Here is a 27,443-nt window from a genome sequence, read left to right on the forward strand (position 1 = left end):
CGAAAACCTTCTAAATCAGCTCAGTCTTGCCTCTTTAGAATTGGGATTGAAAATATGTCTAAAATTTAGATGTTGACAAATCTTATAGTCATCTAAAAAAGATTAACAAACCAGATAATCCATCCATCCATCCAATGGCACTACAGCCCAAATCGAGCCTTGGCCTCCTTCAACAAGCTTCTCCAATCATTTCGATTTACCGCTGTTCTTTTGCATGAACACGTTACCAGGAAGTTCTTGGCATCCTCATCGACTTCGTCTTCCCATCTCTTTTTAGGTCTTCCAAGAGGTCTATTTCCCTGCATTCTTGCATTTAGCAATTTTCTGTGGATTCTATTCTCATGCATGCGGACCACGTGCCCTACCCAGCGTAATCTCTGCCGTTTAGTGTATTGTGCTAGAGTTGGTTCGCTATATTGCTCGTATATTTCTCTATTATACCTAATTCGCCAGTTGTTATTTTCACTTATTGGGTACAGTATCCTACGTAATATTTTTCTTTCAAACACATCTAATGCATTGGCAGATTTCTGTGTCACTACCCATGTTTCACAGCAATAACTTACTATGGGCCTGATTATTGTTTTATAGACCCGAAGTTTTGTTTTCCGGTGTACGTCTCGCGATTTGAATATGTGGCCCATCGCGAAATAGGCTTTATTTGCCAGCACAACCCTTCTATTTATTTCCGGTTCTTCTTCATTGCTTGAGACCAGATCCATTCCTATGTACGTGAATCTATTCACATGTTCTATATCGTGAATAAAGTGTTGTTGCGCCGGTCTACTTGATCTGGTTTATATGAGTAGTTTTGTTTTATTCGTACTTATTTATTGCTAGCCCTACTGCTTCTGCACTCGGTTTCAACGAAACGTAGGTTTCTTCCACTGCATTCATTGTTCTGCTCATTATGTTTATATCATCTGCATATGCTGCTAATTGGGTAGATTTGTTTGTAAGTATGTTATTTCCGCTCACCGTCAACCGTCTAATTACATATTCAAGAATAAGATTAAAAAGCGTTGGAGCCAGTCCGTCGCCTTGTTTCAGTCCTTGCGTTATCGTAACGTATCAGTGGTCTGTCCTTGAATATATACCTGTGCTTCTGTTTCTGTCATTGTCATTTGCACTAGTCTTATTAATTTTGATGGTATGCCAAATTCCACCAATATATTAGGTAGAATTGTTCTATCTATTGAATCATAGGCTTGTTTAAAATCTACAAAGAGATTGTAAACGTCCATGTCATATTCCCATGCTTTGGCTAGAATTTGTTTAACTGTAAATAGTTGGTCAATGGTAGATCTATTTTGCCTAAACCCTGCTTGATATTCCCCGATGATTTTTTCCGTGAGAGGTTGAAGTCTTCGATTAAGGATGTTTGTGAATATTTTGTATCCCGAACAAAGTAAAGAGATGCCTCTATAATTCTGACACAACAGTTTGTCTCCTTTTTTATGAATAGGGCAGATTATACTTTCTTCCATTGTTGGGGGATTTCTTCTTCTATCCATATCTCTCGTATTAGCTGGTACATCTGTTGTGTCAAATTCCTTCCTCCTTGCTTGAGTAGTTCTGCCGGTATTTTATCTATTCCCGGTACTTTATGGCTTTATGGCTATTGTGTATGTAGATTGTCGTTTGGACCTCCTTTAGCGTTGGGGGTCTAGTTAATTCATTTTCTTCTCCATCTTCCCCCAGCTATTGTTGTTGAACCTCCTGCCATCCCTGCTGCTGCCTCTGTTGTTGTAATGGTCTATAACAAACCAGATAATGGTCTATAAATACTTAGGTGACAAGATTCACATAGTAAAAAATAATTAAATTGTTAAGCTTCTCGATCATATACATATGACTGACTTGGGTAGCCTTCCGAAAGCTGTATTATGTTTTCAAATCGCCATACTTCTCAATATTCCTTAAAAGAAAAACCTTTAAAGCAATGCGTCTTGCTCGTTTTTGACTTACGGAGCTGAAATCATCTTAAGAGGGAAACAGTGCAAAACATCCATGTAGCCCAAAAGGCGATGGCGCGTGCTACATTGGGCATTTTTCTACGATAAAATATCTCAAACAACCAGCTACGATGAGGATCAGAAGTGTCTGATGCTATAGAGAGAATAGCAATACTCTGGAACTGGGCAGGTCACTTGGTTAAAATGTCAGATGGACAAAGCAGATACTGAAACTAAAAGAAATGATACTTACTGAAAGTAGAGGACATCCGCCAACACGATGGACGGAAGATCTAACGTTGCAGAAAAACTGGTTGAATTATGGGAGATGATCTCTATCTACCAGGAGACAAAGGATAGTTGCATATAAAAAATTTGCAAGTTTTTCTCAAATTATTACCCATAACTAACATCATTTTTATTAATTACAAATATTATTATGATAACTCTTCCGTAAAGATAAAAAATGATAAGTAAATTTTCACAAAACAAATTACATTAAAAATCTAATGAACATTGAGGAGCTAATATAGGCCTGTCATAACTAAAAAAAATCAGATAGGTATGCTTCTTTTCATGAGCATTTTTCAGTGTGTCACAAATAATTATAAAAAAAGGGAAGTCCGTGATAATAGACATTTTAGTGACATGACATTTTAGTTAAAACTGACAGTTGTCACATTTTATTTAGAATTGGGCCTAAAAACAAATCAATTGTGTTTATTGCATTTATAAAATGGTATTTTCTTTGATTTGTATAATCTTATAAATTGTACAGATTATATTAGTAAATGCACGAATTTAATATAACCGCTAGAAAATTTAACATGTTAATTTCCCCAAAAAAGATTAAATGCATGTAGTCTAAGAGCTGGGAGCGGATTTTGTGCGTGATAAGTAATATGGAAAAACTATACGGGGATATGTTGAGTTAGTTGTGTACATGACTTTCACCAACGGCCGGAAACCTTGGACCGAGGGTATTTATAAGGGGTCAAAGTCGCGGATTTTATTTTTTTTTTATGACGCTCATGATCGAGATAGTGCACCAAAATTTGGGAATAAGTAGGTCATGACGTACCTAAGTAAAATCTCTAGGGGCTTAACGCTGCGTGGCCGACAAAGGGGTGGGGGCAGGGATGAATATAAAAAATATAAGGGGTTTTTTGCGACGTTCGTGATTGAGATAGTGCACCAAAATTTGGGTATAAGTAGACCATGATATAAACAATTAAAATCCCCAGAGCCGGAAACCAGAGTCGGGAAGGAAGGTAGTTATAAGGGGTCAAAATTCCGTTTTTTAATATTTTTTTTGTGACGCTCATGATCGAGATAGCGCGCCAAAATTTGGGAATAAGTAGGTCATGACGTAACTAAGTAAAATCTCCAGGAGTGGAACGCTGCGTGGCCGACAAAGGGGTGGGGCAGGGGTGAATATAAAAAAATGTAAGGGGTTTTTTGCGACGTTCGTGATTGAGATAGTGCACCAAAATTTGGGAATTAGTAGACCATGACATAACTAAGTAATATCCCCAGAGGCGGAAACCAGAGTGGCTGACGAGGGTAGTTATAAGGGGTAAAAATCGCGGTTTTTATTATTTTTTTTGTGGCGCTCATGACGGAGATAGTGCACCAAAATTTGGGAGTAAGTAGGTTATGACGTAGCTATGTAAAATCTTCATGGGCAGAACGCTGCTTGGGGTACAAAGGGGTGGTAGGCATGGGTGAGTACAAAAATATATGGGGCTTTTTTTGCCGTTCGTGATCGAGATAGTGCATCCAAATTTCTGAATAAGTAGATCATGACATTACTAAGTAAAATCTCCAGGGGCGGAACACTGCGTGGGGGACAAATGTTGTGCCGGGTCACAAAAAAATAATACACACTGCGACTTTAACCCCTTAAAACTACCCTCATCCCCAACTCTGGTTTCCGGCTCTGGGGATTTTACTTAGCTAAGCCATGGTCCACTTATTCCCAAATTTTGGTGCACTCTCTCAATCTAGCACGTCGCAAAAAACCCCTTATATTTTTTATATTCACACCTACTCCGACCCCTTTATCGGCCACGCAGCGTTCCACCCCTGGAGATTGTACTTAGTTACCTCATGACCTACTTATTCCCAAATTTTGGTGCATCTCGATCATGAGCGTCACAAAATAAAAATAATAAAAACGGCGATTTTGACCCCTTATAACTACCCTGATGCCCAACTCTGGTTTCCGGCTCTGAGCATTTTACTTAGTTATGTCATGGTCTACTTATTCCCAAATTTTGGTGTACTCCCTCAATCACGAACGTCGCAAAAAAACCCCTAATATTTTTTCTATTCACCCCTGCCCCACCCCTTTGTCGGCCACGCAGCGTGCCACCCGTGGAGATTTTACTTAGTTACGTCATGACCTACTTATTCCCAAATTTTGGTGCACTCTCTCGATCATGAGCGTCACAAAAAAAAATAATAAAATCCGCGAATTTGACCCCTTATAACTACCCTCGGCCCCAACTCTGGTTTCCGGCCGTTGGTGAAAGTCATGTACACAACTAATTCAATATATCCCCGTATAGTTTTTTCATATTACTTATCACGCACAAAATCCGACTAATGGTTATAACAGCAGATCTAATAAGGTGTAAATTAGAGCTGGAGGGTCAAATAATAGAACAAGTTATGGAGTTTAAATATCTAGGCATCACACTATGCAGCTACGGAAAGCTCGAAACAGAAGTGGAAGATCAGGTGAGTAAAGCAAACAGAGCCGCAGGTTGCCTGAATGAAACAATATGGAGAAATAAAAACATCGGAAAAGAAGTGAAAGGCAGAATTTACAAAACAGTCATCAGACCAATAATGACATACGCGGCAGAAACTTCAGGAATTCTGATTTGGTACCCTATTGGAAATTAAAAATATCTTTGTAACTATTTCGTTGAGTAAGCAAAATACTTCGTTAAAAGTAGAACTTAAACACTTTTTCTGTGTTTGAAAATTAAATAAATGGACTAGTAATACTAATTATGTTAACACCTGCTTTTATTCTAGGTGATGTTGATTCCAAGGCTTTGGAAAAGTGTGTTGATCAAATATTATCTGTAAAATTTTCCAAAAATGATCGAATCTATTTAGTGAACACTGATCTGAAAATATCATATCCAGCGATCAATTTTAACACAGAAAAAGAGCAAATTTTTTTGACAACGAAACCAACTATGTACATCATATCCGACAATTTCACAAAAACTGTTCATGAAATTTACGAGGCAAACATGTTTAATCCCCTAGCTTTATACATTTTTGTTTCAGAAAAACTTGATGATAACATGACTAAAGTTTTTCAAATTTATTCTATACAAAATGCTCTAATGGTTACAAATTTTGTTAACATTTCAACGCAAAATTTTGATACGGAGGAACAACCAGTTAAGAAACGATATACCATAAAATTTCTTAAAATGTGCTTAAATTACGGTACTGTCTTAAGGGTTTCTTTACAAAAGAAATCTTTCACTAACTTGAAAATTTTATGTGCATTGTCGGAACCATATGTTATAAGTACTGAAGAGGGTATACATATAGACATAATAAAAGAAATAGCAAAAAATTTAAAAATTAAACCAACATTTTACAAAACTGATTTACCTGGTCACTCTACTAGGATAGTGGAGGAATTTAACTCACGAAACTATGATGTATATGCAACGCCAACTGCTATAATGTATCCTGACGAATACTTTTATACATTAACTGACTTCATCACAGAAGACCATTGGATTATGGTTTTACCAAGGGTGGAAAGTACATACTACCTAAAACTTATATTTCAGGAATTTACCTTGGCAGTGTGGATCTGCTTTTTAGTTCTTTTGTTTTTTGTGTATTTCCTTTTTTGGTTAAACGCAAAAATCATACCCCATCAACAGAAAGTTTCTTTAATAACTGTACTTTTGCCTATATTATTAGACGGTTCGGCAAATATTACTGGAAGAAATCTTTTTTGTAGAACCTTATTTATTGTCTACTTAGTATTTGCAACAATGTTTACTACTGCGTATAAAACCAAGCTTTTTGTTATATTAAAAGATGGTTTGTCATATCAGTTATATAAGAGTGAAGACGATATTTTAAAATATAAACTAAAAGTCGGCATCCGTGATATGTCTTTTACACAAATTTATAAACATTCTACACTACCATTTTTATCGGCTCTTTACAAAAACCATCTACTAAAACCATGTGGTTTTTATCTTGATTGTGTAAATATTACAGCAACGGAAAAAAATCTAGTCTCTACAATCGCTTTTCGACAGCTGCAGTATTTTATTCCCGATTATTTTCTGGATAATCAAGGTCGATCTTTAGTATTAGTATTTGGAAGAGACCGTGCTTCAAGTTTATTATATAGTTTGGTTTTCAGAAGAGATCATCCCCTAATAGAAAGGTTTAATGAAAAACTAACGAAGCTAAGGGAGGGAGGATTTGCAGAATATTTGCACCGTAAATTTGAGAGAAGATACAATAAAGCAATAAATCTAGCTACAAATCAAGACACTGTCAATCCTTTGTCACTTGAAAATTTAGAAACTATCTTCTTAATTTATTTGGTCGGGCTAACTTTGTGCTTTGTCGTTTTTATAATGGAGAAAATTTATCAAAAATTTATCAAAAAGAAATTAATATAAAAAAATATTCAGCTATTTCTATTCATATTTATGTTTAGAATAACATTAAGCTTGATATACATAAAAAATATCAAAGCATAAATAAATAAAAATTGGGTTTTAACAGATAACTACACTTTGACATTAATAAACGTCAAATACGGTTGCATCTAAAATAGCTCCAGAAAAAATTAATTTTTTAGTAGTTTAACTTAAATTAATTTTATAGTGGTTTTAATTATCATTGATAAGAAGTTTCAGTCCTATGGGTTAAACAGCCTAGGCTTCTTTTCACGGTGTTTAACTTTTGTGTGAACAGTTTAAAATTTGGCCATGGTTAAACGTACCTAAATATTGACATTCAGCTCGCAGTTTTTGTGACAATTAAAACATTTAAATTTCATCGTGGGTAAAAACATTTACATATTGTAGAATAGTGATACAAAAGTGAAAATATTCTCCCCAGATGGGGGAGAATATAAAAAAGACGCCAGTGTGCGAACTAAATACTGCTGAAGTTATTAGTGATAGTAATCAAGACATGGATACAGGAACTATCACCACAAATTCTTCTGCTACAAGGGAGGTAAAACTTTTTAATATTAATTGTAATAGTTACGACTTTCAAAATTGTTGTGTTTATGTTGAGAAGACCAATGATCAGAATATTTCCCGTTTGCATCCAATGGTTGTTGCAGATATTTTACATCAAAAATTAAAGATTAATAATATTAAGCAAATTAAAAGTATAGGAAGAAACCGTGTTAAAGTAATCCTCAAATCTATTTTGGATGCAAACAATTTAGTCAATAATAGTCACTTAAAGGACGATAATTTAAAAGCGTACATTCCAAATCACCTCTTGGAAATCAAAGGACTGATACGCGATGTTGATACCAAATATAATATTGACTATTTGAAAAAATATATGAGCTCTAGTTCACCAATTATTGATATTAAAAGAATGCACAGGAAAGTAGAAAAGGATGGAAATACAGAATACGTCCCTAGACGTAATGTTATAATTACTTTTGAAGGCAATTGTTTGCCAAACTATGTTGTGATAAATTATGTATTTTTCCAAGTGGAAAAATTGTTGGGTAAAGTGACGCAATGTTATAAATGCCTCAAATATGGACATATTTCTAGACAGTGTAAAGGTACACAGGAATACTGTATACAATGTGGACAAATTAAAAATGACATACATACATGTGATGAAACAAAAAAGTATTGCATACACTGTAAAACTGATAAGCATATATCGATCTCTAAAAACTGTCCTTTCTTCGAACATCAAAAAAAAATAAAAAATATCATGATTGAACATAAAATCTCATATTTGGAGGCAAAAAATTTGAGTGACTCATCATTTTCTGGTCTTATTTCTAATAACAGATTTGAAATATTGTCAAATTCAGACAAAGAATTTCCAAAATTAACTAACTCCTCTGAAGTTAGTACATCTCCTTATTTCAAGCCATTGAGGCCTCACCTACAGAAACCCAAAAGTTTTAGCCAACCAAGCTGTAGTACATCAAGCACTGAGTATAGTGCAAATAAAAAAAGAAAAGTATCATCTCCAACTTCCGAAGATCCTACACCATATCTCATCCCTTTCAGATTTGGACCGTCTCAACCTTTACCTCCCTTAAATAAGGAAAGTTTTCCTAATACAGACAATGATAAAAATAAGTTAGTAGATTCCTTAGTACTTCTTTTCTCAAGTTTTATTCAAAATATTAATTGTTTAGAAGAGGCAAAATCACTTGACATGAATTTGTTAGCCAAAGGTATTAATAATGTTCTAGATAATATTTTAAAAAATAACTCATCTAATGACGAACAAATCTAAACTCAAAATAATACAATGGAATGCTCGATCAGCTGTTGCTAACAAAAACAGCCTTATTAACTTTTTAATAACCGAAGATATTGACATAGCTTTAATAAGTGAAACTTGGTTTAAACGGGATGTTGTATATATTTATAGAGGTTATAATGTGATACGCGAAGATCGCGATGACGGCTATTCTGGAGTTGCTATTTTAATTAAAACTGGTATTCCTTTTGAGCGCATAACAATTAAAAAAAATTATATTCAAGACTTGCTTGCTTGTGGTATTAAAATCAACTATAAACAAAGTTATTTAAGTTTACTCTCTGTATATAGGTGCCCAAAAACTAAAACCAAAACCGAAGATTGGGATAAGTTATTTTCTCAACTAAAACACCCTTGTATCATTGGAGGAGATATGAATGCACATAATTCTTTGTGGGGCTCATATAAAAATGATAATATAGGCCATCAAATTGTGGAGACAATTCAGAATTTAGATTATGTAGTAATGAATAATGGACAACCAACTTGCCAAACGAGTCCAGGAAACTCAGATTCCATGATTGATGTCACGTTTTGCTCACCATCCCTTTTTGATAAAACTTCGTGGTCTGTAGATCTTGATACCTTGGGATCAAATCATTTCGTTATAAAGGTTGTGATCGATGTCTTGGGAAGTAATGCTAATACCATTTATCCCAGTACTAAGTGGAACATTAAAAAAGCAAATTGGTCATTATACTCTCAGCTTGTTGATACCTTATTAAACGAAAAACCTCACACATCCTTAAATACCCAAGAAAAATATAATTTCCTTATTGACTGTATTAATGAAGCTTCTAAACAATCTATTTCTGAATATAAACCATTTAAATGCAAACGAACTCCCCCTCCGTGGTGGGATTCGGAATGTGATCAATCCGTTGCAGAAAGAAAGAAGGCATTAATAAACTATAAAAACAATTCTTCTCCTGAAAATTTTTGTAAATGCAAAGAAGTAAATGCTCGTGTCAAAAAATTCCTGAAATTAAAGGCCAAACAAAGTTGGGTTGCATGGTGTTCAAAATTAAATAAACAAACTCCATCTAGTCTTATTTGGAATCAAGCAAGAAAAATGAATAGGAAAAAAGTTAATTTTTCATTACCTCTAAGTAATTCATGGGTAGACGATTTTTTCGATAAAATAGCTCCACCTTACGTAAATAACCAGTTAGATGTTATTAATTCTAAAACGCTTCCATCTGATCAGAATCATTTTCTCCTTACACCTTTTTCGAGAACTGAATTAGAATTTGCCCTTGATAATCGCGTTAGTACCTCACCAGGATACGATGCAATCAAATATCCTATGATACAACATTTACCAGATAACGCAAAACAATTACTTTTAAATATATTTGACCAGATAATTATTGAAGGCAACAGCATAATAGATTTTAAGCGTATTATAGTCGTTCCTATTCCCAAACCGGGGAAAGACCCTAAATTAGCTGAAGCTTACCGACCGATATCATTATTATCATGTATATTGAAGACTCTCGAACGGATGGTTAAGATTAGGTTGGATTGGTGGCTAAGGGATCAAAATCCTTTACCCGCTAACCAACATGGTTTTAAAAAAGGTTATGGAACTTTAGATTCCTTAACAACTCTTGTGGTAGACATTCAGAACAGTTTTTCCAGGAACAGTTATGTGCCCGCTTTATTTTTAGACATCGAAGGTGCTTATGACTCTGTCTCTCTTTCAATTCTCCAAGAAAAGATGATTACATTTTTTAATATTCCATCACAGTTTGCTTCTAACATTGTAAACCTGTATAAAAATAGAATAATTTATTTAAAAAATAATCATACTCTTATAGGCCCTAGACTTAATAATAAAGGATTACCTCAGGGCTCCGTTTTGAGCCCTATTTTATTTAACATTTACACAGCAGATCTACACAACATCACTATTAACAATATTGCATTTAATGTTGTACAATATGCTGACGATTTCTGTTTGTACACAGAACACAAGAAATATCAGCAATCCATTGAAAACTTGAATAGTGTCTATGGTCTCCATAAAAAATGGTTTATTGAAAATGGCTTTGAATTATCATGCAGTAAATCACAAGTTTGTTTATTTACCAGACATAACTTTCCTAATATTAGCACAATCACCTTAGGTGGGCATAAATTTTCTTTTAAAAATAAAATTAAATATCTTGGAATGATACTCGACCAAAAATTGACCTGGAAGTTACATATTGACGACATGTTGAACAGGTGTAATAAGGGAATAAACTTTCTTAAATCAATTAATAGAACTTGGTGGGGATCGGATGTTGAAGTAAGTTTATTATTTTATAAAGCTTACATACGATCTATTTTCGATTACGGCAGTGTTTTGTATGGATCAGCAAGTAATGCACTACTAAACAAAATCAACGTTTTACAGAATTCAGCCTTACGAATATGTCTAGGAGCTATGAGATCCACTCCAGTACAAGCTTTATATTTGGAAGCCTTGGAACCTCCTTTAAATCTAAGACGAAGTTTTTTGTCCAAAAAATATTTAATGAAAGTATACTTAATTAACCCTCTTCTATACCAAAAAATAGTGACTTTAAGTTGCCATGATCTAACCAATAAATATTGGCAAAAAAAGAAATCTCCCTTACTGTGTGAAGCTTATAATCAAAATATAGTACTCTTAAAAAATATAGATAAAACGAACGACTTATTCAAAAACTACGCGTACTCTTCTTTCTTTTCTCCTACAGATATTATTGTACCAAATTATAGTGAAAACATATATTTAAATAAAAATATTCTTTTATCCATAACGAATAGTTACAATGAGTCAATAGCTCTATATACAGATGCGTCTAAATCTGCAGATGGAACTGGATGCGCCTTTTTTATACCATCGGGACATATAGAAAAGAAATTCAAACTGAAACCGGAGACTTCGATTTATACAGCAGAGGCTATTGCAATATATGAAGCTTTACTATATGTAGCTGAATTTGATTTCGCCCATATTATAATTTTGTCTGACTCCTTAGCAGTATTGAAATCTCTTGGTAAATATGGACCCCCAAACATCCAAGACTGCCCATACATTTATAAAATTAAACATATTAAACAAAATCTTTTAACCAAAGGAATCAATGTACATTTTATCTGGATTAAAGCACACGCAGGTTTTGAACATAATGAGTATGTCGACTTATTAGCCAAAGAAAGCGTTTCATCCGATACCAGTATTCTACATAAAATAACACTGACTGATAGTATAATCTCTTTCAAGTCAACACTGCATCGGGAGTGGAGCTACCAGTGGAAGGAATACTCTTTTGTGAATCAAAATAGATACTCGTTAATTCAGCCCGATATTCCCAAATTTCCTTGGTACAAGTCTTGTAGAGCTTCTAGAAAGTACATAACTTCTATTATTAGAGTACGATTCGGGCACGCATGTTATCCAAAACATTTATTTAAAATACAGGTTTTGGATAATGATAAATGTGAGCATTGTGAAGAGGAAAGTGATTTAGATCATATATTTTTTGGTTGTTCTAAAAATACAATTTACTCATCTAAATTAATAAATGATTTATTAAAATGTAAAGTAGCAACTCCTTGGAATATACTATATTTATTATCACTTGGTTCTGTAGATGTATACAACTCTTTAATTAACTTTTTAAAAGACAGCAAATTATCATTATAATTCCCTTAAACATTTTTAATTAATACCTTTGGTAGTTAGTAGTTTTAGCTGTTAAGCTTAGTGTTACTTAATACCTTTTAGTTGTTATCTTTGTTTTAAACCTGTTTTGTATAACTTGATAACTTGTATTCCTTATGTGTCTGGCAGTATGACGGTAAGTCTAAGCCAAAATAAAAAAAAAAAAAAAAAAAAAAAAAAACAGATAACTAAGTAGCTGAGATACCTCTATGAATTTTATAAACTGCAGAGTCCTCTAAAAAGTAGTATTTTATAAACTAAGATCAGGACCGCCGAGAGGGCGGTACAGCCGGTACATTTTACCGGGGCCCGGCTATGTAAGGGGCCCGGCGTCAACCAGACCAAAGACGTAATTTTTCTCGTTTTTTTTTTGCTCTTCACTTTATGTCCATAATTCGTTTGATTTGGTTTAAAATTTTATCCGCAATAAATCACATGTTAGTCGAGGAAATGAAGCTGAAAAAATGGCAAAACCTCGCAATTTTTTCGTCCAGCATCGATTTGTACAAAAATTTGGGATTAGGCTCATTACACCCTCTAGTTCATTTTATATATTGAGCCGTTGTACGCTTTTGGTTTTTTAAGGGTGAAAACTACCCCTAGTTGTAAAAAATTATAAAATAACATTTTAAACTTTAATATTGTCAACATTTGGTTCTTATTAGTTACATAATGAATGTTTTATGCTTTAAGATATACTATCATAATATTTCAACCCTTAAAACCACCCTTGTTGGAGCTATATATAAAAAATTTACTTATCCTAAAAGAATAATTTCGGCTTGCATCGATTTACAAAAAAATTTGGGATTAGGATCATCTCACCCTGTACTTCATATTCTATATCATGCTTAAGGGCGTTGATTATTTTTAGGGGTGTAAACAACCCCTTATTGTCAAAAATTATATAAAAACTTTGTATACATTAATATGGGTAAAATTTGGTTTTGATTGGGTAAGTAATGATTGTTTTATACTTTAGGATATATTATCATAATACTTCAACCCTTAAAAGCCACCCTTAATAACATTACAGTTTTTATAAGTAGATATTTTAATAGGTCTATACAGAAAAAAAAGTAGAATTAAAGAATTACAAAAACATTTATTAATACAAAAATACGAATTTACAAATATGTACAAATACAAATACAAATAGTTTTTTAGTCATCCTCCAGTATACGAACCGGTTCTGTGGTATTATACATACATTGAAAATTATCCAAAAGCGGAATATCCGAATTTTTCGAAAAAAAAAATTCGTTTTATAAACATAGCTCCTTCATTTTTGGCGGTGAAAAGATTTTTCAAAAACCACTTTGTAGGATTTTCAAAGAGTTATAAGACTGTGTCAACTAAATTTCGTAAGATCCCTCAGTTTTTAATTAGGGTGGTTTAAAGGGCTCGAATAAGGGGGTGTTTGCTCGTAAATAGAGGTTTTAAACAGCTATATCTCGCCAACTGTTCACTGAAATGAAAATCTATGCACAAGGGAATTTTAGCTATTACAGAAGCTACAATTTTGTAATGTATCATTTTTTTCATATCTCCAGTATTTTCGGAGCTATTTTGAAGTAAAAGGTGAAAAATGGGAAATTCCAAAAAATTTATTTTTCTTTAAACCCTAATTTTTCTAAAACTAGGCCTTTTAAATAGGTCAAACTTCTTGAATGTATTGATAATACAAATATAAAAGGAATTACAGAAAGGTGAAGACCAATTTTTAATCAGGATGGTAGTTAGGGGGTTGTTTTCACTGATTTTTTCATAGAGAAAAGCAGGTACCGACATTTTTTTAATCATAAGTCGCTTACTTTTCAGACTAGAAACTTTTTATTATTTTTTTTTGAAAGGCCTAACTGTATACTTGAAAAAATATTATCTAAGCTTTCCTCGAAAAATGCAAAGTTTTTCCGTTATTTTACTTTGAATATTTCAAATTATGCATTTGACGAAAAAAGCTAACTTTTAACATGAAGTATCTCGTTTTGGATTGGTCTTAGCGATATTACAGAAAAATAATTTGTTTGTGTTACTAAAAGATACAATTTTGATATCTACAGTTTTTTTGATTAAATGCATATTTTTCGAGGTATTCTCAAAAAACCCTCTAAAAAAGTGGATTTTTTCATCGAAAAACTGTTACTTTCAAGCGCGAATAACTCGAAAAATATTAGTTTTACGAAGAAAATGTAAAAAACATTTTTTTCTTATAATCACTTTTTACATCGATTTACATAGTTAAAATGTAATAAAAAAATTCCCGCCCCCGAGTTGGGGTGGCAACCACCCCCAAGGTTTTAGCGTACAGCGGCATGATATAGAAAATGATCCTTGGACTATTCCCTACTTTCTGTGAAAATTTCAAGTAAATCCATGCTGGACGAAAAAATTGCGAGCCAAAATGCTTCATTTCCTCGACTATGTGTCAAATACTACAGTGCAGTCAGATAAAACTATGGAATGGATATGGAGATTAAAAATATATCATTGCTTCTAGAAAATTTACAAAAAATCAGAAGAATCTATGTTGAAGAATCGAAATGAGATATCAGCAATTATGGAATAAATCCAGAATGTACATCAAATAAAGAAAAACGGCGCAAAAGGCCTGTGAGATTTTTTGATGATTTGCCTGGGATACGTCTGTGCAGCCACATTTCAAAGGCCTCCAAACGGTTAATGGTGGATATTTTTAATGTCCATGCTTCGACACCATACAAGAGGACTGACCAAATGTAGCATTTAATCATGCGCCTTCGAAGTTGAAGTTGCAAGGTATCATTACAGAAGAATGACCTCATTTTTAAAAATGTCGTGCGGGCTATCTCGATTCTACATTTTATCTCTTTATCTGGATCTAGTTGTCCAGTAATATGGCAACCAAGATATTTAAAACTGGGTACTCTTTGAATTATATGACCATCAACATATAATCGTGAATCTGTCAATGGCATTTAAAAGGTGTTGTAATCCATTCATATCATCACTTAAAATAACTGTATCGTCTGCATATCTGATTGTATTTATCAGAATTCCATTAACTTTCACACCCCATTCCAAATTATGCAGCGCTTCCTTAAATATTCTATCTGAATATAAATCGAATAACAGTGGGGACAGTATACAACTCTGTCTGACACCTCTTTGTATTTTGCATATTTCTGTTGATTTTCCATTTATGCAAGCTGTCGCTGTTTGACGCCAGTATCATTTTTCTATGATTCGTACATCTTGACTATCAACTCCTTTATCCTGTAATATTTTAATTAATTTGTGATCTTGTACTCGATCAAAGGCCTTCGCATAGTCAATAAATACAGCAAAGACGTCTTTCCTTTGATCTCAGCATTTCTGCAATAACACATTTAGTGCAAAGAGTGGGTCCCGGGTTCCCAGTCCATTTCTGAAGCCAAATTGTGTTTCATCCTGGTCTTCTTCACATTTATCTCTGATTCTACTGTGGATGATACGTAGAAAGATTTTCAAAGTGTTGCTCATAAGGCTTATCATTCTATAATCGCTACAGTTTTTCGGACGTTGTTTTTTTGGTAGGGTTATGAATTCGGACTTTAACCAATCTTCAGGGATATCACCAATCGAATAAACATCATTGAAAAGTTTGACTAGTATTCCAATGTTTTCCTCATTTAAGAGCTTTAACATTTCTGTAGGTATGTTGTCGGGACCAACGGCTTTCTTGTTTTTTGCCAATTTTATAGCATGTAGTATTTCTGATTTTAGTATTTCTGGTCCTTCACCTTCATCTAAAATCTCCAGTTCTTCGGGTCTATCATCTACCACCAAAGGGATACACGGCAAAATAGGTATAAAAAAAAACGCAAAGGACAAGTATCATGGACAAAATTTGATTTTCGCGATGCCTTAAGCATCCGAGAGGCTCTAATCTCTGTCCAAGTACCTATGCAGAGGTAGGGGAGATGTGCCTGAGACGGCATACTGGCTGAGATGGCATATCACGCGTTTTTCTTAAACCATTTCAAATTTGGTGCCTAGTGTGACAGTTCTCAGTTCCTCAAGTTAGAATTTGTCAACATTGCTGAACTTATGCATGTTACTTTTGTTTTGACAGCAGTAGCCTTTGGAATGTTTAATAAGTAGGACAATATATTTATTGGCTTTTTTTGCGTCACATTATAATTCGCGAGTCTTTACACCTAAGATAAGTTTTTAAATTTTGTGATGTTCTTTTACCTTATGCCTATCACGCCTGCATCGATTTATATCTTAAAAATGTGCTTAAGAAAAATTAATTTAAAAAAACGATCTGATTGCAATGTTGCCTGAGATGGCATAGTAAGTAGGTGGATTAGATGGCATAGGTATGCCATCTCACCCTTATATGCGTTTTTACACTGGATTAATTTTGTTACATGATCGTTACAGTTATGGGTCGTTTTAAGAGGAATTTGAACTGACAAAATCGATTCCGTTGAAGTTGAAACAAGTGAAGAGGAAGATGCTGCTTGCATTTTTTGTAATGGCCGCTTAATTATCTCGTTCTCGAGAAACCTGACTAAGATGCCAAATTTGTGGCAAGTGGTCATATTCCGAATGTGCTGGTGTACCCAAGACTGCAAAAACTTTCTTTGTGACTTATGTCGAGAGTAGTGCCTTTATTTCAAGGGTATGCCATTTCACCCACATGTATGTGGGTGAGATGGCACATGTAATACTTTACAATTTATTTTTTCAGAAAAAAACTATAATATGTAGGTTGTTAAAACATAATGTTATATTTACGTAAATGGTCCTAGCACTGACTTTGATTTTTATTACATGACTAACTCTATCGATTATCGATTACAAAACATTTAAAAGAAAGTATGCTGTCTCAGGCATATCTCCCCTACAGTGTTGTCAACTGTGACGTACAATTGTTTTATTGACGCCAAAAAGACATTTTATAGAGCAAAATATGATAAGCTCATAACAATCTTGAAAGAAGTTGGCTTAGATATTAGGTATTATTAGAATCGCCCATTCAAATAAGGTTTAATGTGCAAAACATTGGATCAAATCTAGTTGTTTTTCTCTTGCTTCTTATATTTGATTCTTTTTTTATAAAATAAATCTTAATAGAAATACTACATACACAACAACGTGATATTTTAGGTATTGTCGATGTAGCAAGTGTCAGCACTGCGGTTCTTTATTTTTTAAATTATAATTCAGCGTTTTTTTTTTTGAAAATCACATGGTGCTCTTGCTTTGCTGAGTTCAGATTTATATTCTACATTGCGTGAAAATGTGAGATGTCTTGTGCCGTGACCAGACATTATATTCCTTAATATACCAATATTTCGAATTTGTTCAAAATCGTGTAACGGAATCTGGAATTGTGCATTGGAAGTGTCGGAATAGTTATAATTACAAGTAGTGGAGTCACTGAAGGTGGATATGAGCTATTACCTCCGATTTCGTTGAACCTCCATCGATTTGCATGAAAATTGATGAGTGGTTAGAGCATATCTCAAGGAACAAAGGTGACATGGTGCCAACTTGCGCTTTTACCCTGGGGGTTGATGCCACCCCTTCTCGGGGGTGAAAATTATTTTATTAAAAATAACCCCATAGTTCGATAGAGGGACAAATTTCAAGCAAAATTTTTTATATAAAGTTATTAAAATAAATCAAAACTTTTTGAGTTATTAAAGATCAAAAATTTTAATTTTTCTTGAAAAAAATGCATGTTTTTAACCAATTTTCATCAATAACTCAAAAAGTGTAAGTTTTTACAAAAAAGTTATTATTATCAAAATTGAAGCTAATAAAAAATTAAATAAACCTCTTTCTACAAAAATCTTTTAATGTCAACTAAAAATGAGTTATAGGTAATTGAATGTATATTTTTTTCGGCGAGTAAAATACTCTAAGTATTCAAGCTGAAATAACGGGAAATTGGTGCATTTTATAACATAAACTTATTAAATATTTGTCAAAGTACTTAAAAATATCTATTAAATGAGGCCCCGATCATGTTGATAGCGTTAAAATTTATGCTCCAAATTTTTTTAAAATTTATCTTTTAAAAATTTTTCCAAAAAATGTTATTGTTTTTTTTAATAACTTTGTTCATGTTTACGATATCAGGTTCATCTAAAAACTGTTTGAAATTCAATTCCAAGTGCTATTTAAGTACGTTAAACCTAATTTTTCAGACTCCTTACTTTTTTAATAATAAAAGGTTAAATGACACCGGTTGCATGGCTTGCACAGCAAAATTTAAGATTTAAACGTTTCTATCTCGGTTATTTTTTACCCTATAGAAATAGTTTAACAGGTAAAATATTTGTCACAGAAAAAACTAAAATTTGGTTATATATAATTTTTTACGTATATTGAGTATTTTTGGAGTTATTTTCAAAAGAATATGAGAATTACAATAATTTTAAGAATGATGATTTTTTTAAATTATATCTTTTTTTCAAAAATATGCATTCTAAACCAGTCAAAATGATCGAAAATATTACTTATGCTAATATAAAGAAGTTCTTGTAGGGATTACTATAAATTTTAATTTTTGTGGAAATGGCGTATGTTTTATTTTTCACTTTTTCCTAAAAAATTCGAAATGCTTCTTTTATTTTCATTATAACTTGCTTAATTTTGACGCTATTACCTTGTTCTGAAGCTCATTTGATAGGTACTCTGAACTACTTTGGCAAATGTTTAGCAGGAATATTTTATACATTGCATCGTTTTCCCGTTATTTAAGCTTGAATACTTAGATTTGAGTACTCATCGAAAAAAATACACATTCAATTGCCAATAACTCACTTTGAGCTAACATTAGTTTAGTTCTTTATGTGAGGAGTGTATTCAATTTTGTATTATCTTTAATTTCAGTAGTAATAACTTTTTTGTAAACGCTTATAGTTTTTGATTTATACGTGAAAAACCGATTTAAAACATGCATTTTTTTACAAAAAAATAGAATCTTTGGTCTTTAATAACTCAAAAAGTGTTGATTTAATTTAATAACTTTATATAACAAATTTTGCTTATAATTTTTTCTCTATCGACTTATGGTATTATTTTTAATAAAATAATTTTCATCCCCGAGAAGGGATGGCATCCACGCCCAAAGTAAAAGCGCAAGTTAACATCATGTCACCTTTGTTCCTTGAGGTATCCTCTAGTTACTCACCAATTTTCATGACAATCGATGGAGGTGCAACGAAATCGGAGATGAAAACCTTCAGTGACTGCACTAAAGTGCAAAGCAACTGTGCATACAAATTTTGACCATATCAATAAATGCAACGAATGACATTCACATATTGTAGAACCTTTCGCAGCAGATACAAGAAAGATGGTAAGTGAAATGAAATCAATTATGAAAAAATAAACAGAATAATTCAATTTGGACCTAACGAATTGTCCGTTACGAATTTGTATAGATACGAACTGTCGTCGTTACGAAGTGTCGCCGTTACGAACTGTCGCTGTTACGAATTGTCCGTTACCAGTTGTCCGGTTACGAACTGTCGCGTTACGAGATGTCATGGAACCGTCTTGTGCGGCTCTAGTAGCACTTGTTAAGGTTGTTCCTCAGTTTTCTGAAGGCACTTTATTAGCAGTGGGGCATCTAACCATTTGTCTTAGGGGAACTTCCAATGAAACACCAACCAAAAGACAAAAAGTCGGTTTTCCATAAGGAGTGTTGCAAAGTCCTTTACGAATAATTTGACCATAAATAAGCCATCAAAACGGTTTAATCCACACGGTCCACGCACTGTTTCTTCAGGCTGTTTCTTCTACGTTGTCATACTGAAGTCCAAGATGTTCTTCTTCTTCATGGTCCAACCAACGATGTCCACCTTCTTCCAGAAGAGTTGCCGATATTCAATGCAGAGAGTGACCGGTAGACTTGTCAGGATCTCTCAAATCCATATATTTTGCAATTACGAAGAGGAATTTTCCAAATATAGTGTCTCCAACTTCGTGGGCAGCCACGAAAGCGCTGGGAAGACACAGTAAACAGCGACTCAAAAGCCCTTTTAGGAGTCCGTGTATGGAGAAGAGCAGCCACAGACAGGCAAGGGTGTAGGCAAAAAATAAAGGAGGCCAAGGATCAATTTGGGCTGTAGTGCCGTAGAAGAAGAAGTGCCTCCAACTGGTTTTACAGTACAGTGACCTTATCTGTAGGTCAGAAAAATAGTTTCTGAACAACTACGTGACTGTAAAGATATGTAATCTCTTATTAGCTTTAAACCATTCATTTTGTCTTCGTAAATAATGGTAAAACGCGCCTTTTGTCGGTTTTTGTTTTTGGTACGTTTACCACAAAAACTGATTTTCTATTTTCTACGTGAGTAATTAGCCCTTTCACCAGTTTTTGCCGACGACATCCAAAAAATCCACCAAATGTTAATGTAACTTCGTTCATTAAAATCGGCTCATTCAGTGCTTCACGGATAAATTTTAAAACAAACTTTTTTGGCTGGTATCCTTTTGACTCTTGCTTCAAATATTCGCTTAACTTATGGTAATTAGCAATTATAATATTCTTATTTACCATCAAAATCTTCTTTACCGTTGAATATTTATAAGGAAATCGGAGAAGTTTCAGCGAGATCGCCGGAGTATCCAAGCAGCGTAGTTTCATTAATACACACAACCAAACTTACATGGCATCACCATGTATTTCAAAGTAATATTTATTTTGTTTGAAGAAACTTGTTATTGTCGCGAAGAATAAAGATTTTTATTGAAAATAAACAAATCTATAAGACCATCAGATAGTACAGCTCGGTACGGTATAGGTTATTTACTTGAGTTGCAAATTGAACGAAAATAAATAAACTAACTTTTGCGTCCAAAAACGAATATATGCCTTATGTGGGATTATAGAACTTACAACGGGGAAAGGTTATTGGTCTTCTGGAACAAGTAATTTTCTCAGAGGGACCTAGCTGTAGAGCTAGGCGTAACACAGGGCATTCTGTCCAAAGCCTACGCTAGGTAACAAGAACTAGGTAAGCTCTAAAATAAAGCAAAGGAAAGTCGCCAAAAAGTAATAACGGCTCACCACGATCGTTTAATTTTCCAATCTTCTGGAAGACATACAACCATTTCTCGCCTACAGCTCCAAAGGCAGCTTTTGGAAGCTACAGGTGTAACTGTTTCAGTTGAAACGATAAGAAGAAGAGTTCGTGTCAGGAAGTATACAGAAGGAGAGAATTATGGGTTTGCAAGTTATCCAGGAATCACAAGATTGATCGCCTAATTGGTGTCTTCACCTCCAAAACTGGAACATTGGGAATTTACAAAATGTGATATTTTTAGAAAAAGTCAGGATTTGTGAAAAATTAGATGACCCACGAAATCGTGTACTTAGAGGTCGAGGAAGACAAGCAAGAACAAAAACTGTCTGATCTGTTTACAAATAAACAAGGGGAAGTGTAATGTTCTGGAGAGGAATTGTGATCCATAACAAAACTCTTTTAATTTTCATCCAATCAACTTTAACTTCTCACAGGTATGTTGATAACCTGTAGTTAGGCTCTGGAGAGGTGCAACAGGAGAAAATTTAATCTTCTTGCATGATAATCTTACAGTTACTAGGTGACAAAGGATTACATATCATCCATTCTATCTGTGTCGCTGTTTGGAATTCAGGAGAATAGCCATCTGATTGGTATACCTCAATTTATATCCCACTACACAAAAAAGTAACCACTACCAGAAGTAGATAATCAAAGCCGGTATGACTATCAAGATAGGGAAATCAATGTGTTAGAGAGAGAAGTACCTTTCCAATGAGTAAGAGTGAGAAAGATGCTGACGTCACAGCGATGGAATCTACCATAGTTATTTTCCACTAGATGGCGCCACCAATCCGCCATTCTTATTCCAATTCGCCATTTTTATTCCATTTCAGTATTTTTATTTAAATTCGCCATTTTTGATCCAATTTTCCTTGACATTACGTCAAAGAAATCTACCATAGTTTAGCTATTAGCAGCTAGATGACGCTATTTTTAAATTAAAATAGTAAATAAATTAAAAATAAAACAATTTTCCGTTCTGTGCTAGTCGCCACGCTCTTCTTCTTTTTGTCAACTGTCTATTCTTCTTCTTTTACATAATATGTTATGTTATTTAAGCCAGTCACGTGCAGAAATCTAAGCTCTACGTGTTGCATACTATATTTTATCTACGACCGATAATTTAGTATGTTTAAGCGATGGTGACATCTCGTTAGCATTGGTCTGATTGGAGATTGTCATACGTTAAAGGTGTGGGGAGTATCGAATATGTTATTTGATCCATAAACTAACCGTTACGAGCTGCATACTATATTTTATCTATGACCATAAAATAATATGTTATTTAAACCAGTCACGTGTAGAAATCTAAGCTTTACAAGTTGCATACTATATTTTATCTACGACCGTAACATAATTTATGTTTAAGCGATGGAGAAAAATTAAACATCATGTCATAAAGGCATTAGATATGTATCTTTACTAAAACAAATTTGTTAGTAGCGTCATGTCTTTGAGTGAGTACAGACATAAAGTTGAACAGTTTCAAGATAAACTCATTGAGTTACAGAAAGATATTAAAGTATATCAGGATTTAAGAAAAATTATCAAACAATTAGAGAACCTACATATTAGCGATAGAACATATCCACTAGGACATATTCAACCATGGACGATAACACCACCAGCAGAAACATGAAAAATGAAATTAATAATATATTCGCATTGACATGTTTAATTTTAATGCCTGTATTTATCTTAATTTTAAAAATTATTTTTAAAAAAATTGTAAATAGAGGATTTGACACGTAATATAAAAATTTATGAGTAAATAAGGAGTTTTAATTAAAAGTCAATAGTTTTTTATATATTTTTATTATAAAACATAATTATACAGGTAATATCGTATTACAAAACCATTGGCGTAGTCGATCCACATTTCTTTCGGTACATAAAAACACTCCATTGGCGTGACAGGGGTTTGCATCAGGAGCAAATTTACAAACGCAAGGCGTATAATCAAATTTGCAGACATCAATAATTGTAGGAAAAACTCCAATCATATTACATTTCTGTTGTAAAAATCTGCTTTTTTGTTCTCCTCGAACGTAAATGTAATCGGCAGCATACAATAACTTGGATTCTAGTATTTGATTTATTTTGGAATATTCCACATCACCATTGGAATACCGAATGCCATGCACGTTTTTCTCCAAGAAGAATACTGTCTTCTTATCTTGATTAGTTAATGAAGTAAACGGGTGCGGAGACGTAAATATGTAATGATGTCGTTTAAAACCAATTTCAATGCTGAGTTCCTTGGGTACAAACCATCCATCTACCATAAATCCCTGTATGTCAACTAGAGCAATCCTCATGATTAAGCGTGGTGATTGATACTGAGGGACGTACTCTTTAAACCTACTTAAATAATATTTTTGATAACTTCTGTTAGAGGAAAGTATTCGAGTAGGCTGTCGTGAACAATTAAACAGTAGGCTCGAGTGCCTGCCGGAAAACCTTCATCTGCTTCGATTTCCAGTTTAACATCAACGGTTCCTGATCTGAATGACGTATCATCCTGCTTGGAACAGTCAAAAACAAATAAGGCATATTTCTTGAAAGCAGCATAATCTAAGATGGGATGTTTTGTTGAGGAAAGAGTATAACTAGGAAAGAATTCCGTATAGTTATAGTGAGCTATAGCATAGTCATTCTTTGCAAAATCCAATTGCATTCTCTCGTTAGGCCAGTATTCTCCATTAATAACCAATCGCACGCTGGACATTCTAATGTGATCAAATAACGTTGGATCAGCGTGTATGTCATCTCGTTTAGAAGTTTGAAAAGCCACAATGACATAGCGTGGGCGTTCAACAGATGAAGTTGTCTTTACACTCCATATCTCGCGTCGAGATCCTGACGTAAGTGAAGGTAGTTCATTGAGCTCCCATTTACGGAAAGGTATAGTTATCGGCACATTATTCTTAATCGGAGTCATTAATTCAATTTTCATATCATCATTGGGAAAGACATGCTTGACCTTGAGTTCCATGCTGGAAACAGTTAAAGATACTGTTGTTGTTGTTGTAGCATTAGGTTCTTTCACTAGAATACAGTCTCTATCATTGCGTGCTCGAACAAATCGAAACACTTGACGGCCATAGGTTAATTTATTGTAATCGTTGAAAATGTTGAATATATGTTTTATCGGAATCAGTAGACTAAAGTTGTCTCCCGATATATGTGGATTATTCGGATAGTTCCATCCTGCAGTACTGAGAAACTTGGAATCTTCAGGAGTATAACATAACAAACTGCGAATAGTGCTAACTACACCTGGGTCTCTAACTATTTCCATATCATGTGAACTTTGGATATACGTACATGTATCAAACAAGAAAGCTCCAGCATTCGGTGCAAGAGAAACCACGCCATCACCTACTTTCTCTATACTTCCTTTAATTTCCAACAGCGTTTCGTGTATCCCAAAAAATGCATCTGATTGATTTATGATAAATTCGACAACGTCACTATTATTAAATGATTTGATGTATGGTGTATATGTCCGAAATTCTTCTTTTCTAATAGTATTATCGAACAGAGGTTTTTGGTAAAGATCGAAAATATGAGGTTGAGGCTCCTGCTGTTGAACCCCCCGTCGAATGTATTGACGTTTTGACATCTTTCAGCTTTAATCCAATGGCAACAAGAAAGGCTTTATTGGCGGCAGACACGTCACGTCGCATGCAGGATCTGTGTGAGACTAATAGATATTGACTTGTAGAGTTTTGTTTTATAATTAAACCCATTTATATCGTTTCCTTAAAATCCAAATGGAGCGTACTTTTCTCTCCTCTAAAATTGACAGGTCTTAATTCCTGATCGACTATACTAACAGTAATTTTGGTAATTTCACGTATACTGCTGCTTATTGGTATGTATATAGGGTTATGAGGACGTTCATCAATAGAAAAACCTGGATCAACATTTATCGGAAAATGCAGAATGGTGTGTACAGGTCTGTCTTCGTAGAAGGCTCCTTCAGTAATGTTGCATTCAAATAGTAGACTTGATACTTTTATAATATTTACAGGTTGGTCTGAAGAATGCATTTTTCCTGATTTTAACACTCTATTTGAGGAGAAACCCAATAATTTACCAAGACTATCTTCTTTCTCGAAAGTAATGGTATGATCTTGACAGAAAATTTCACATTTAAGCGTATTGTTGTTCGGTTTTAAAGTGAACTCCTGAACCGAATTGTATATATCCATTAATTTATTTCGAATGTATGCTTCGATATCGGTAATTTCATACGATCCTGATGGAATTTCGATATAACGCAACTTTGTACGATCATTCTGCTCATAGAAATAAAACTTTTCACCATCAATGTTTGGAATTGAATTAAATGTATGAAATCCCAACACTGCTACATAATACTGCCGTAGCGGATCAAGCACAAGAGGCACTTGAGGAGTAAACGAAAACTCGTTTGTAGTACTTGTTAGGGTCAATAATCGAGACATGACTGATAGGAGGTAAAAGGTGCAGTAAGTTAAATACCAAAATATGTTAAACATTTCTTTATTTTTCTTAGAATAATGTTACATGTTTTTCTTGTCTTATTTATATTTTGTTCATAATACGGTATTCTACAAAATACACATACACTTTCCATCGTCCCACAAACATCGCACCATACGTGTTTCTTATAGTCTTTCTTGCAAGGTAAATAATATTCTAGTGCATGGCGAATATCTTGTGGTAATTCATACCAGACATCAGCGCTTATATTTTCCATTATACAGAAACTTTAAGCACAAATGTCCACAGTTTATTTGGTTATAACTTTGATATTGATCGTTATTATAGACAATTCTTCCACCATTCAAATAGGAAACTAGTTCTTGAGGTGGCTTCAAGCAGCCATATGAATCAAAATACTCTATGTCTTTGTTTATCTTTCTGTAAGCTACCCAATGTGTACCAGGGTTTGTTGAAATGTCGAGATTAATTATAGCACATTCATGTTTACGAGGGTTACGAGGTAAATTATCTCTCATAAACACACCACGAAAATTTGGAATTTTAAGTAGTTTAACAAATTTATTCAAGTCCACATTGGTTAAAGGTCTATTAGGTAGCTTCAGAGGTAGTTTTTTGACTTTTTTAAATATAATCCAAAGCCTCCTTTAGCGTTTTTTCGAAGGTATAATCCTTTGCCTAGATGTTCCATAGCTGTATTATGACGTTTGTCCTCTTCTAGTTTCTTTTGAGCATTCTTTGAATCAATTACAGTCTTTGCGATGGCACTTGCACCACCAGCCAAACTACCAAGAGCTGATAAGCCTGCAAAGATGGGGATTAAAGGTAAAATACCACCAGATTTTGATTCGAATGGAATGATTCTTGGAACTCGTACATTTCTTTTCCCACCTATATTCTTCACGGCTGTTCTAGCTGCTGCAAGTGCAACTAGAGCTGATTTACGCAAATTTGGTGATGGAGGAGTTCGTTTCAACGTTCTGATAATTGGTTGTAGCACGTGTCGCTTAAATGAACCAACACCTTTACCACGTTTCATACCCATACCTAGTTTTCGTTTAACTTTCATTGCTGTAGTAGTCAACCAGGCAGTGGCTTTTTCACTCAAAGATGCGTCGTTTGCTGTAACTCGTTCCCACGCTTTGTTTTCCAATACCCAATCTGCTTTATGTCTATCTTTCAATGAATTACTATGAGAATATGCAATATCATGATCTCTCGCAGCTCGATCTAATGGATTTATCCCTGGATCTCCACGAGCTAGACGTTTCTGTAATTTAGTTCCAGGTCCTAGATACTGGTAACCAGGGGCATGCAATTCAAACGGTATATTGTTGATCAGAGAATTCAACACTCCTTCACCTTGAACGACTAACATTGAAATGAATCGCTTCTTGAAAAATTTCTTTATATAACCAAGCGCATAAAATACATCTTAATCACAATATGAAGGTCATTCAACAAGATAAGACACTAGCAGTGGAGAACTTGGATTTTGTCGATAACGTGGCAAGAATCAGTAAACATGGTGTATTGCTACCACATTCTTTTCGTGCTATCGTATGTGGCCCAAGCGGATGTGGAAAAACGAATGCTATGCTAGCATTACTGTTTGATCTAAATGGCGCTAAATTCAAAAATGTTTACGTATATTCAAAATCGTTGTTTCAACCCAAGTATCAG

General features: G+C 34.0%; 1 protein-coding gene across 1 annotated transcript; it reads right to left on the bottom strand.

Moving 5' to 3' along the window:
• Window positions 1-23,634: 23,634 nt before the first annotated feature.
• LOC126880861 (uncharacterized) lies at window positions 23,635-24,894 on the bottom strand. Its single transcript, XM_050644930.1, has one exon. The coding sequence runs from the start codon at window positions 24,892-24,894 to the stop codon at window positions 23,635-23,637; it is 1,260 nt and encodes a 419-aa protein (XP_050500887.1).
• Window positions 24,895-27,443: the final 2,549 nt, after the last annotated feature.

Source organism: Diabrotica virgifera, chromosome 2 (genome assembly GCF_917563875.1).
Source record: "Diabrotica virgifera virgifera chromosome 2, PGI_DIABVI_V3a".
NCBI classification, from domain to species: domain Eukaryota; kingdom Metazoa; phylum Arthropoda; class Insecta; order Coleoptera; family Chrysomelidae; genus Diabrotica; species Diabrotica virgifera.

Coding starts and splice junctions, on each gene's coding strand:
- LOC126880861 (XM_050644930.1), bottom strand. CDS start 24,894: ATGTCAAAACGTCAATACATTCGACGGGGGGTTCAACAGCAGGAGCCT.